This window comes from Eleutherodactylus coqui, chromosome 8 (genome assembly GCF_035609145.1).
Source record: "Eleutherodactylus coqui strain aEleCoq1 chromosome 8, aEleCoq1.hap1, whole genome shotgun sequence".
Taxonomy (NCBI): domain Eukaryota; kingdom Metazoa; phylum Chordata; class Amphibia; order Anura; family Eleutherodactylidae; genus Eleutherodactylus; species Eleutherodactylus coqui.
The window spans coordinates 105,015,357-105,028,873 of record NC_089844.1 but is presented as its reverse complement, the minus strand read 5'-3'; the positions used below and the strand labels follow the sequence as shown (position 1 = coordinate 105,028,873).

Genomic DNA, 13,517 nt, shown 5'->3' with positions numbered 1-13,517 from the left:
GCCTGGAAATGTCACACAGAGGGGGGGCACTGTGAGCGGTCCCCGGTCACGTGATCGCCGTTAGCCAATGGATAACGGAAATTACGTACAAGTTGTTTTTTTTTTAAATTGAAGATGCAATCAGTGAAAGATGATGAAACTTCCTACTGGATGCCTCCGCATTTGAATCCCGACACTATCCTCCTCCATGGACCTTCGCTGGCTTCTGCACATGCACCCGCTGGCAAAATGCCAGACACATGCGCAGGAGCCAGGGAGCCCAGGAAAATTAAAATCTCCTTACCCCTAGCTACCAAAGGTCACCAAGAGCCTGGAGCAGTGACAGGTGGCCTCGTTAAGTGGTCCCCAGTCACATGATTAAAAGGTAGCGATCTACCATTAGGCCGGTCTCACAAGAGCGGATAGGAATTGTGGATTGAAATTGCGGATTCCACAAGTGTTTCATTCATGGATCAAATACATTGGATTACACAATTCCGCTCACAATAGCAGGTTGGAATTATGTAATCCATTGACCGAAAACAGAATGCTGTATTGTTCTATTTTACCGCGGATATCCGCAACAAAGCCCATTGTGCTCTATGGTCGCAGATATACCCGCAGCCCATACCCAACTACATGATGTATGGCGTGGGAAATACAAACAAACAAACAAAAAAGGTGTACTGCGCATGACCTCCTGCGAGTACGCAGTTATGCATTGTACATTACATGGTTGTACGCAGGGCCACGACCAGCTCATAGCTGGGACCCACTTTGAGCCTCCGCAAGCAGATTCCACATACGGCCATGTAAGCCTGGCATTATTCAGATTGCTACCTGTAATATTCAATTTAGAAGCAGCCCCGGTAACGCTCGCCTTCCTGCAGTTCCAGGAGCAGCTTGTTGAACGCCTTCTGTGTGAGACCGCCGCACCTCAGCAAGCTAACAAAGGCTCGCATAGCACCACTTTTTACACTTCATCCCTGCCACGGAGGTCAAGAAATACCCCCAAAAAATCATGGGAGGAGGAGGGATACCTGGCTTTATTGCTCCATGTGCCCATCCCAACTGGCCTCCGTAATTAACACATAGTTTACATTACTACTTTTATCTAAGATTTAGGAAATGCCAAAAAGGAGGGGCGGATCATTTTTAGTGAATTTTTTTTAATGCACCAGTGTGCAATGGGGCCTTTGTTCATGGAATTTATTCAGTTGTGCCCTGCAATCTAACAGGTGTTCCCTCCATTACAGGCCTAGCGACGTGTCCTATAAGTCGATTGGGGCTACAATGGGTATGTTTCTGAGCACAGGACAAACAGGGGTATCTATTTTGGGGTGTATATCCTCATTTTTATGTGTACTATAAAAAAATACTGCCTTTAAAATGACATTTGCAAAAATACTCATGACCCCTTCCTCAGTGAATATATAAAATGGGTGTAGTTTTTAAAATGGGGTCATTTGTGGGGGTATCTATCATTCTGGCACCTATGACCCTTTGCAATCTTGGCTATAGATCTTAAATTTGTAAGTCTCCTAAATGGTTAAAAAAATAAAACTAAAGTTTTGCAAATGTGCGTCCAGAATAAAGTAAACAGATAGAAATATATATCTTATGTAAATTTGTGCAGTATGTTTGCACATATTTGAGATATTGCAATTGAAAATGTGAAAAGAGAATTTTTCTACATTTTTCCAATTTTGGCACTTTTAATAAAAACACATTTTATTGGTCTAGTTTTACCACCTAAATGAAGTACAATATGTGGCAAAGAAACAATGTCAGAATCACTTAGAATAACGCAGTTTAAGGTTTTACATATCTATTTTAAGGTGAAATGTCAGATTGCCAAAATTTGGCTTTGTTCATTAAGGTGTAAACAGGCTTGGTCACTAAGGGGTTAAGATGCATTTTTGCTTTACTGTACCTGGTTCACCATGCATGACTCCAACTCTTCCTTTGTTACCTTGCTGTTTCCCCTTTCCTTGTTCTGAAACATTTGATAAAATAGTGAAAAATCAGTGCTATGGGCAAATGTACTATTCTTACAATATTGGAATTATGGTACTTTTCTTCATAAAATTTTCAAATACTAGGGAATTCTGAGTTAATAAAAGGGGTTTTCTGTTCAGGCACCCTATCTATTAGTTTGAGAAGAGGGGAGCAAATACAGACAGGGTCTCATTCTGAAGGACTTAAAAGAATTGCACAGTTCCTATTAAAAACAATGTACTGCAAGAATGTTGTTTCCCTGTAGAGGTGCTGCAGGGAAAGTGAACACTTAGGGTTCTATTAGAACCAGTGCATTCCCTATGGTGTGTTCACATGTCCTTGTTTTACAGGTGCGTGCCTGTAAAGATAGGACGAGTGCACCATAGGGAATGCACGCATTGCCTTCAATGGAGCCGCGGCTACATATAAGCTCTTCCCTGAAAAACAAGAATTTTAGTGTAAAAACAAACAAACAAACCTTACCTGTCCGCCGCTGCCATGTCCCCGCGGGGATGAAGAACACATCTGTCGCATGCGGCAGATGTTTCCTTCATCCCCGCGAGGAAAAAGAATTTCATGCTGCACCTGCCACATCTGTGACAGATGCAGCAAAGGAATTCTTCATCCCTGCGGGCTGAGCACAGGGACCAATCAGAGGCAGCTCTCAGCTGCCATTCAATAGCTGAGAGCTGCCTCTGATTGGTCACAGTGCTCAGCCAATCAGAGCAGAGTCAGCCCATTCAGCAGGTGGCAGATGTGTTCATCCCCACGGGGACAGGGGACACGGCAGCAGCAGACTGGTAAGTTTTTTTTTTTTTAACACTAAAATTTTTGTTTTACATATAAGCCCTTCCCTAAAACACAATTCAGGGGTGCCGGCAGACCATTGCCTTCAATGCAGCCGCGGCTCCATTGAAGGCAATGCACGGACCTTCAAAACACGAGTGTTTTTGCGCGTACATACATGCGCACCTATGTACGCACAAAAACACTCTTCTGTGAAGCCACCCTTATTGTTAGGTTCTCTCATTGAGAACAGCTGAGCACTGGGGGTTATGGCTCACACAGGTCTATGCAATGTCAGCCCGTGAAAAATAGACTGCTTTTACAGTATGTACGTATTTTGCATGCACTTTTGTTGTGTGTTTTTTTTTTTTTACATCCGTTTGGGCTATTTTGTATTTTTTTTTTGTTTGTAAAAAAAAAAAAAAAAAAAAACTGTCATTTTGTTTTCGCCAAAATAGGACATGCTGCAATTTTCATCTAGACACACATCGGTCTGCATAAAAAGTACACGTCTGAATATACCAATTTACTTTAGAAGGTGTGTGCTGTTCGTATTCAGTCAGTAAAAAAAAAAAAAAAAAAAATTTAAATATAATTATATATCTATCTCTCTATCTCTATATATATATAGTGACAGCACACAGACAGCGACGTACACCTGTGTGAATGGGCCCTTACAGCAGCAAGATAATCCAATGATTAGCTTATTATCAGGGTGCCTTCTAATATAAAAAAAAGTGCTGAAATATGAAAAGATTGGTCTTAAAGGAATGTTGGTAAACTTTATGGAAGTAGATTTACAAAGTAAAAGAAAGAGAAATAAAAGGATGAATAGGATGACACAAGTAGGCTTTATTCTAGCATTGGGTTTAAGAGTTCTATCCCAGAATATTTACTTTACTTACCCTATACCACATGAATATTGATTTAAATGCATTTTCATTGGAGCACGATCCACAAGACATGGTCATTATTTGTGTCAATCCTTTTGGTCCAATCTATTAAAAACATAAAGTTAAACATAATGCCATGTACCCACCAACCTCAACAATACATTCTCCATCGATAACTCGCTCACCATACAAATACCAGAGAATGCACTATACTGACTGGAAGACACTTACCGATAACAAGGACTCCTCCAACTTCTCTGTGAAGTTCTCCGGAGGCAGGATACCCAGTGCCGGTCTGTTTATAAACGCACTCTAGAAGACATTACACCCTTCAGTTTAGCGGATATCAGACTTGAAGGATTTTCATTTGACAAACCCTTTTACATTCATTCGAGTATTACATTTTTAAAAAAATGTATAGAATTGGTGATTCTAAACTTTTTTTTTTGCAGTTAGCCTTTTCGATGCAGCTAGGTGAAGATGGGGCTGAGAAATCAGTCTTCACCTCAGCACAACAGTAGAGGGCGCTCCAGATGTTCTCTATAGAACAGCTGCAGACCACTGTTCCGTTCGTATATACCAGTTTATTAACAAGTGTCTATTATGTAGAATTTTCTTTCAAGAGTCCTGCGCCCAGTATCCCACCACCCGTGTTTACTCCTCTTCCATCCAGCTCATATACCACCATCTTCGAGCACGCCGTGAAGGAGAAGCAATTCTATTCTGCAGACTGCTTCTCCCCTCACAGCGCTCGCTCCTCAGTGCATCGGGTTACAAAATATAGTACACCTGATGCACAGAGTTACTGTCAGTGCATGGGGTCTGTCAGGGAGAGAGTGTTGTAAGGGGAGAAAACCAGTCTGTAGGAAAGAACAGCTTCCCTTTCCAGCGCACCCAGAAATGGCAGCATATGAGCGAGACAGGAGAGGGAGAGGAGTAAGACCCATGGATGGTGGAACGCAAGTCACTCAAAAATAAATTCTATATAATACAAAGGCTTTTAATAAACTTTTATATGCAAACAGTTGTGTCTATAGAACATCTGCAGACACATCTGGAGCGCCCTCTTCAGTTATGCAGCTAGGTGAAAATAGATTTCGCAGCTCTGTCTTCACCTAGCTGCTGCATAGAAGGATTTTGTAAGAAAGATGGGCAGAATAGGCTAATAAAACCTATTGTAAAAATGCTTATAATTGCCTATTTTGAACATTAAAAAAGTATAGGTACCCACAGGATAGGCGATAAATGATTCATCATGAAGGTCCGACCACTGGAAAGAGCGCACCTCATATCCATTTCTATGAAGCCAACAGACAGTGAATGGAGAGTTGGTAACATATGTGCACCACTGCTCCATTCATCAAACAGACTCAAGTCGTGCTGAACTTGTGATCCCTGGATGTCCCAGTTGGACCCTCAGCAATCATTCATCACCTATGCAGTGGAAAGGGGATAATTTTTGTGGGATAACACCCTTTAAAAGGATAACCATTATGGGTACACCATACTTCTTTATACTTGCCTTCTCCATCTTCCTACTTAGTTCTCTATTCCTCTCTTTTCCATTCTTTTCGATTACTTATTTGAAAAGTGCTAATTAAGTTACTATCAGGTGTCATCTCCAATATTTGATATCAGTAGAAATAGGATATTTAAGGCATAAACTGTCATATTGGTTCCTCATATCCTGTCTAGAATACACCAGACAGAGATGGTTATCAAAAGAGATGACACGTTTGGTTTCTATGCTTTTGGAAAACTAATATAAAAGAGAAGCTGTTATTGTACTAAAATAGAAGAGACGATGTGAAGAGTAAGGTCGCCTTCACACAGGCAAGAGAATCGAGTGAGAGAGGCACGAATATGAACGCCATTCTTTTGAATGGGTTCATACATGAGCGACTTTCCCACATCGTACTACGATGTGATGCGGGAAACAAATCGCGGCATGTCCCATCTTTGTGCGTGCTCTCGCATCGCATCTTCCATCGTTTTCAATGGGGCCAGAGGCAGCATTGTACCATGTGCCATGCAAGGTTTTCCCCACTGAAAACGATGGGAGGAACTCCACTATCAGCCACAGCGGTGGATTGCTACTTCACCTAAGTGATGTGAGCAAGTTTGTTACAGAAAATGCCTTGCATTCTGGGCAAAAAAAAAAAAAAAATATATCACATGTGGGAGTCCGCAATATCGGGCAGTGATGTATGACTAGCTATTGCACTTCCTCATGTGAGGTTAGCCTTATACAACACATGGTTATTGTCTAGGATATGTCAACGAGCTGGTCAACGATTCATAAAAAAGCAGCATCAATTTAAAAAAATTTTTTTTTAGTCCCAGGAGGGGGACATGAACTTGCAGTGCTTTTTTTTCATGCTGTGGAAAATATTTTTAAAAGTTCTCTCAGATTCAGAAGTTTTAGTTGAAATGCATGCGAGTTTCAGAGAAGTCAAGCCGAAAACAAATTCAATAATTAAAGAGAGCTCACTTTGTCCTTTTCCAAACATCTGTCAATTTTTTCCCTGCTTGTAAACTATTGTGATTTTAAAATCAGACATTATTGTGAATGTGTTCTAGGACTTCCATCTAAAACGGGCTGATCTTTTTTTTCTTTTTATGGTTATAATTCTCTTTCAATATCATTTCATGCCCTTACTGAACAGCAAATGAGAATTGGTTCTCTCATCGTTCAGTTTATGCATGCATCTCTGAACGATTGCCATTTACTGTGAATGGAGGCGGGTCAGCTAGAACGATCCCTGATCAGCTCCGCTCCCTCAGCGCCAAGCATTCCCGTGTAAAAGCTCAGGAATGATCATAGCTGTGATAGCCTGCCAGGCATCTGCGTCCAGCAATCCTCCCGTGTAAGAGGACCTCAAGGTAGAATTGCAAACACTTTACACAAAGTAGTCTCTACATGCATCTACCCTGTCATTCCCTGGTCTCTAGTCGATAGGCTGTACTCAATCACGTCTTGATCAGGCCCTTATCATACTGGATTCTATAGTGTCCATTCCAGGGCTTTGTTGAAAGGATTGCCCAACAGAAACCTTAATTATATACGGCAAAAACGATGCCATCGAGTTGCATTCATCACCAATTTGAAAAAAAAAAGCAGTATAAGTACCGTATATACCGGCGTATAAGGCGACGGGGCGTATAAGACGACCCCCCAACTTTCACCTTATACGCCGGTATTACAATGGAGAAAAAAAAAAATCATTACTCACCTCCCCCGGCGTTCTGTCGCACTCCGGCAGGATGTCGCTCGCTCCTCGTCCCCGGCGCAGCATTGCTTTCTGAATGCGGGGCTTGAAATCCCCGCCTCCAGAAAGCTAATACACACGCCGTCAGCCAGTTACATCCATTCAATGACATCATTGAATGGGTGTGATTGCTAACACACGTGCGCCTTCAGCCAATCACAGCCATTCAATGATGTCATTGAATAGTGTGATTGGCTGAAGCCACGTGTGTTTTAGCCAATCACAGCCATTCAATGCTGTCATTGAATAGCTGTACCGGCTGACGGCGTGTGTATTAGCTTTCTGGAAGCGGGGATTTCAAGCCCCGCATTCAGAAAGCAATGCTGCGCCGGGCACGAGGAGCGAGCGACATCCTGCCAGGGCGCGACAGAACGCCGGGGGAGGTGAGTAATGATTTTTTTTTTTACACTTTTTTTTTTGTATTACTGGCGCATAAGACGACCCCCGACTTCAGAGCAGATTTTTCGGGGTTCAAAAGTCGTCTTATACGCCGGTATATACGGTAACACTGAAATTTACTGTGCTATTCCATATGGAGAGGTGGGGGTGGGGGGGGACACATTATTCCTGATCTGTACCATTAACAGGCCAAAAACAATCAATGGGAGCCTACAGGTACATTAGGACAATGCAGGAAGGAAGCACATATGGACAATATAGCCATCCCCAGGGGAGTTTTTACAAATAAGATAGCTACTGCATAGATTTAGCAAAAATAAAACCCTCTTCTGTCAACTCAAAAACATTGGACAATCCATTTAATCTCCATGATGGATGCTAGTTTATTTTCATTATTTTTTACGATGTTTTGCACACTGCAATCATTTCCCTTTCCCCTCAATTATGCCATGTCTGATGAATAGGCATTATAATGAAATATCGGATTTACTTAAAATATGGTCATATGAACATGTTCAAGATGCTCTTGTACTTACCAGGTTTTGTGGCTGTTGCATTACTTTTATTAGGGCTGGATGGTTATAACCTGAAATATATAAAATGCTATATTACATAACATATATAGTAAGCCACCAACACATTTAAGCCACCTGCCTAATATTCTGTAGGCCCCATTCATGCCGCCCAGGCAGCTGTAAACCAGGGTTTTTATGGAGTCCATGCCTTGAGGAAGGCGGTAGAGGAATTTGCTCTAGTGGGGAGTTATCCGAGAGTCAGGCCAGGGATCTAGGACAATGTTTTAGAGAGCATAGTCAGACTAATCTCTCAATAGTACATGGGTATACCATAGATAAGAAGTGAGGGGAGAACTTGTCAGTGGCAGGAAGATGGGAACAAGAGACATCTGAATTGTGAGCTTTATTTCTTAATATAATTCAGATGGAATGTGCATTTTGCGGATGGACTAGACTTCTTCCTGTCATCCCCCTATAACGTATCATAAGTTAGGGAATATATGGGATAAATTGGTTCAAAAGTTATTACCCTGAACAGGATCTTTGGCAGTAATGGACCTATTAGAACAACTGACTTTACACCAGACTACTATTGACCAGCGAATATCGGCTAGGTTACATTATTTTTTAGGTGAGCTGGAACGTAACGACCAGTTAACCAAATTATCACTCATTACCCTGTTGGTGGCAGCGTCTACTCAGAACAACTTCTTTACACTTGGGCTTTCGAGCGATTATTCAGAAGATAACCGTGTGCAACAAATTTTTAAAGATTTTTCGTAACAAAGTAATTGATATGTTGCTGTAAATTAAAACCAGCTGATTACAGTGGTAAAACTGAATAATAGCTAGCATCTCTCGTTTTAAAGTTATTTAACCCCTTAATGACCAAGCATTTTTCCCGTTTTAAAAAATTGTAACTCCTTTATTTATCCATCGACGTCACTGTATGAGGGCTTGTTTTTTGTGGGACGAGTTGTATTTTTCAATGGTGCTATTTAAATGTACCATATAATGTACTAAAAAAACTTTTTAAAAGTTCTAAGCTGAGTAAGAGGGGAAAAAAAAAAAAAGAAAAAGAAAATTCCGCCATCTTTCAGCGTGTCTTCTACTGCCCACAAACTGCAACAAAAATGACATGAAAACTTCAGTCTATGTGTTAGTACGATTACGGTGATACCACACTTATGTAGTTTTTTTTTTTTGCTGTACTACTTTTATTTTTTTCTCTAAAGTAATTTCAAATTTTTTTAAAATTATTTTCTGCCGCGATTTTCTGCATGCAATAACCATTTTTTGATCCACATAATTGTGTAAGGGCTCATTTCTTGTAGGACGTCCTGTAGTTTGCGTTAGTACCATTTTGGAATACATATGGCTTTTTGATCACTTTTGGTTGAAATTTTTTTTTCTTGGAGACAGAATGACCAAAAAAGCGCATTTCTGGCGTTGTTAATTTTTTTTTTCCAGACGTTCACCGTGAGGTTTAAATAATGTATAACTGATAGATCGGAGTTCTACAGATGCAGCGATAATAAACATGTGTTTTTGTCTTAGGATTTGGATTCTTTTATTTAGTCTGACCAATGACCTGTAAAAACACAGTTCATTAATTAGGGTCCATTTAGACGGGACGAATGTCAGGCAAACTATGCCTGACACTCGTCCTTGTGTGTCCTCATCCCGTACGGGAGCTAGCACTGCTGGCTCGCAGAGCGGCCAGCAGGGTGGTGGGGGAGGCTGCAGGAAATTTCTCTCCTCTCGCTCCCCCCACCCCTCTCCATTGACTTAACATAGCAGCCGTTCAGTACTGAACGGTCGCTAGTTACACTGAATGTTGATTAATCTGCTCATTGTCCATCGTTTATTGCCAAGTTATGTCAATGAAGAGAGAGAAATCTCCTGCAGCCTCCCCGCCGAGAGCCAACGATACTAGCTCCCGTGCAGAAGCACAAGAGCTACTATATCCAGGAACGAGTTTAAGGCATAATTTGCCCAACCTTGGTCCCATCTAAAAGGGCTTTTACAACTTACTGGTGGATGATTCGCAGAATTTTACGCCACGTGGAAACATAACCCATATGCTACATAAACATACCCTTATAGTGTTCAGTCAGCACGCGGTGTGTAATGCTGATTGCAAAATAGTTGCACAATCACTTTTGTTATTCTTTTTGTTAAGCAAGGTTATTGGCAAGCCTACTGAATTAATTGTATAGGCATATTTCCAAAAAATGCAATACAACGACAATGGGATATCATTATTCCCCATAACTGGAAAACCTTACGTGGCAGGGAAAAAAAAAACATATCATATTTGAATTCAGCGCACTAAAGTTACTATAAGCCGCCTACCTGCTTATCTGTTATTGTGTTGCAGTGTGTAATTATCCCATGTTAAAAAAAAAACAAAAAAAAACAAAAAAAAAAAAACTGTACCTTATGTTGCATCAGGTCTCATTAATTGACCAGGGAGAACACATCAAAATTGGGCAAAAAGAATAAAAAAAAAGAAAAAAACAGATTAGGCCTCATGTTCACAGGTGGCATGAGGACATTACTCACCAGTCCGGATGCATGCGGGTCATTTGGCGTCTCCTCCGTGTATGTGGCCGGCATGCCCCCAGCACATGCGCAGTGGAGATTTTAAATTCTCCTGCTTTCCCATGGGATCTGCAGCACACCCAGAGTGACCGTTCTGGATGTGCCGCAGATCGGACAGCTTCTATTGACTTCAATGGAAGCCGTTCCTGTGGGACCCGCAGCAAAACGGAGTATGCTGCGATAGGTTTTCCGGACCTTCCAGTCCAGTCCAAACAAATCCGCATTGTTTAATTAAGCTGCAGGTGCCCATAATTGTCTTTGGGCGGCTTGAACTCCGGATCATCCGCGTGGGTACCCCACACGAACCCTGTAATTCAAACCCTCCCGTGGACATGAGCCTTCAAGGCCTCATTCACACCTGTCTGGATTTTCCTTCAGTATTTCTAAGCTGAAACTCAGGAGAGAGTACACAATGTAAGAGTGCTACAGTCAGTTATACTTGCTCTGTAGCCATTACTTCTGGTTTGGGCTTACAAATAAGCAAGTCAAAATATTCAAGTGTGAACGACTCTTAATTCCTAGTCATTGTAACATTATGTGGAATCTGAGCGCTCGGCTTTATTCTGAAGCGCTTTCTTCATGCTAATGTCTTCCTGAATCTTATCTCTGTGCAGCAGGCTAACTTTTTATAAGCCAGCTTTGACCAATGTATGCAAGGTCTACGTCGTTTTTGATTAGCCGGTGAATAAGACGCTAATAGAGGAGAGTACCAGTATACACATCTACTTGTAGGAGGCATGGGCAATATACAACACTGTAGTCAGAATGGGCAAGGGTAAACTCAAATTGGGTTCTATACAGACGATTTAGCATAAATCTGATTACTATAAGGACTCACTTATTATACACATGTATGGGGGCTGCATATTTTACACGCCCATTTATTTACATATATCTGAATGCCCAAATGTATCAGGTGCGTGTGTGGAGTCCGAACAAAAACGAAACAAAAAAACAACGCAGCATGTCTAAAATATGTAATACAGCTTTATAGGCCATCAGAGTTTAAAATACACATTAAATACGCATGTTACATGAGTAACTGTACTTCATATTACGTGCGTGAAAAATATGCCAATATGTAGCCCCTATATATCTGTGAGGCCCAGGTGAGCAATGCCTTTTGTCCTTTTTTGTGCCAAGAACAGATTAGCAAAAAGTAGTTTGGCAGCAGGTATTTTTATTTGAGGGTCTAATCAAATCTGTAGACCTCTGTCAGGTGTTCAGTTCAGGTTGCAGCATGCGGCACTTTTCATTTACAGTCAAAATGGTGGAAATGTAGGTATAATGAAGTTTGCCAGAGTTCTAAGTCAATGGGGGTCTATCAGTGACTTTTTGCATCCATTGCATGACATAGCTAATTATGGTAGCTACAGATATAAATACAGGCCATATTGCTAGTGTGAACAGAACCATATAGAAGCTTTAACTGGTGTGGAAAGTGTACCATTTACCAGGTTGACATGGGTGGGGAAAAAAAAAAAATTAGGTTCAAGTGGATAGTTACAGCAATTCTGCTACTGATATTCCATCTGTAAACTGTATTCAATAAAAATATATGTCCTAATGCTTTATGCCAGCAGCTCCTACGAAAACCTGTGTCCATGTTGTCCCAAACGCTACTAAACCAGTCTATAGTCTGGTCCTGCATTCATACTCTCATGCATCTGTCCCCCACTTCCAGCCATGCAATTAAGCAAGACAAAAAGGGACAGATTAAAGTATAGCGGCTTGAGCAACCCTTCGTGATGAAGCCAGTTTGAAAAAAATTAGTTGGTCATTAAGTTGTAGTTGTAGTGGCCCGGAAGGTCCTCCAGGGTAGCCACACAATCATCTGTCCTGTAACACCTAGCTATGTGCTCCTAGGAGACATTGAAGGTGCGGTATGTCAGAAAAACCTAGTTTTTTTTCCCTTTCTTCACAAGCTAAAGCCGACTGCTTGGCAACTGCTGGCTGTTGATTGGCTGCTTGTCATCCAAACCCTGATTGGTAGAGGGGAATGGTGTAAGAGTCCACAGCGGGAAAATAGCAGGGTGAGGCAGGTTGTTAGTGGGAGGTGCAGAGAGAAAGTGAGTGTATCAAGACAGGAAGTGAAGGAGGAGTTAGAGGGAGTAGTGAGGAGGTAGTCAGAGGAGGAGAACATGCAGGAGGTGTACTGCAGTGTGTGCAGAGAAATCGCATTGCCTGGAGTGGGAAGCAAGGATTAACAAGCTTCCTAATCAATAGCAGTGTGGAGGAGAAAGTTTGGGACCTATCTTCTTAACAGTGAGTTACACAAAACCCGGTTAAAAGCAAAGCCAGGGTAAGTGAAAGAGGCCCATCTTAAATCAACTTTATTAATCTGCAGAATAATCTTTTTGAGCCATATGACATTTTGTTCTTTCTATTCAGTTTTTGTAAGGAGGAATAGGCAAAATTAGCCATTTCCACCATGTTTTTTTTATTTTTCATGGCGTGTATGTGTGGATTAAATGTACTAACCTTTCTCTGTGTCATTACGAACGTGGCAATACCAGATTTCTGATTTTTTTCTATAGTACAAAAAGGCGGGAAGGTGGGGTTTTGGTGTTCATTTTTCTTTACTACTTTTTGTCCCAACTAGGGGACTTTAGGATCACCATATTTTAAATATATCACTGTATGATAAGAATGATAAAGTATAGTAGTGCATTAAGCCCACCAAACGCAAACACCATAGCTGGTAGACCTAGAGGCCATTGGAACCAATCGGGACCCTGTGATCACATCACAGGGGTCCAATGGGTGACAGAGGGAGCCCACTTTCAATGTCAGCCTTTTACATGCTATAGTTGAATTGTCTGCGCGTATTTAAAGTGTTAAACTTCACTGTTTAAGCAAATGCCCGGCTGTTATTCTATGCCCTCCTATGGTAGGCTTCTGATGCAACCACCACAAAAAGGCCATTGCATCAGAATAAAGCCCATTAACAGCCGCTGTCAAAAGACGTGTGGGTGGTCATTAACGGGTTAGACTACAAAGGGGTTGTAGTCTAACCATGAAGTCATTTGTGTTCACAGCTCCTAAGACGACCCATCTTTAGGACATTTTTAGTT

General features: G+C 41.4%; 1 protein-coding gene across 1 annotated transcript in view; it reads right to left on the bottom strand.

The window, feature by feature from the left end:
- ABAT (4-aminobutyrate aminotransferase) overlaps window positions 1-13,517 on the bottom strand; it is a 125,542-nt gene that overhangs the window by 21,379 nt on the left and 90,646 nt on the right. Inside the window, exons 6-9 of the mRNA XM_066576158.1 lie at window positions 7,861-7,910; window positions 3,888-3,968; window positions 3,669-3,761; window positions 1,913-1,975 (exon numbers count right to left, since the gene is read on the bottom strand). Of these exons, the coding sequence (XP_066432255.1) occupies window positions 1,913-1,975; window positions 3,669-3,761; window positions 3,888-3,968; window positions 7,861-7,910 (287 nt within the window). The remainder of the gene's footprint in view (window positions 1-1,912; window positions 1,976-3,668; window positions 3,762-3,887; window positions 3,969-7,860; window positions 7,911-13,517) is intronic.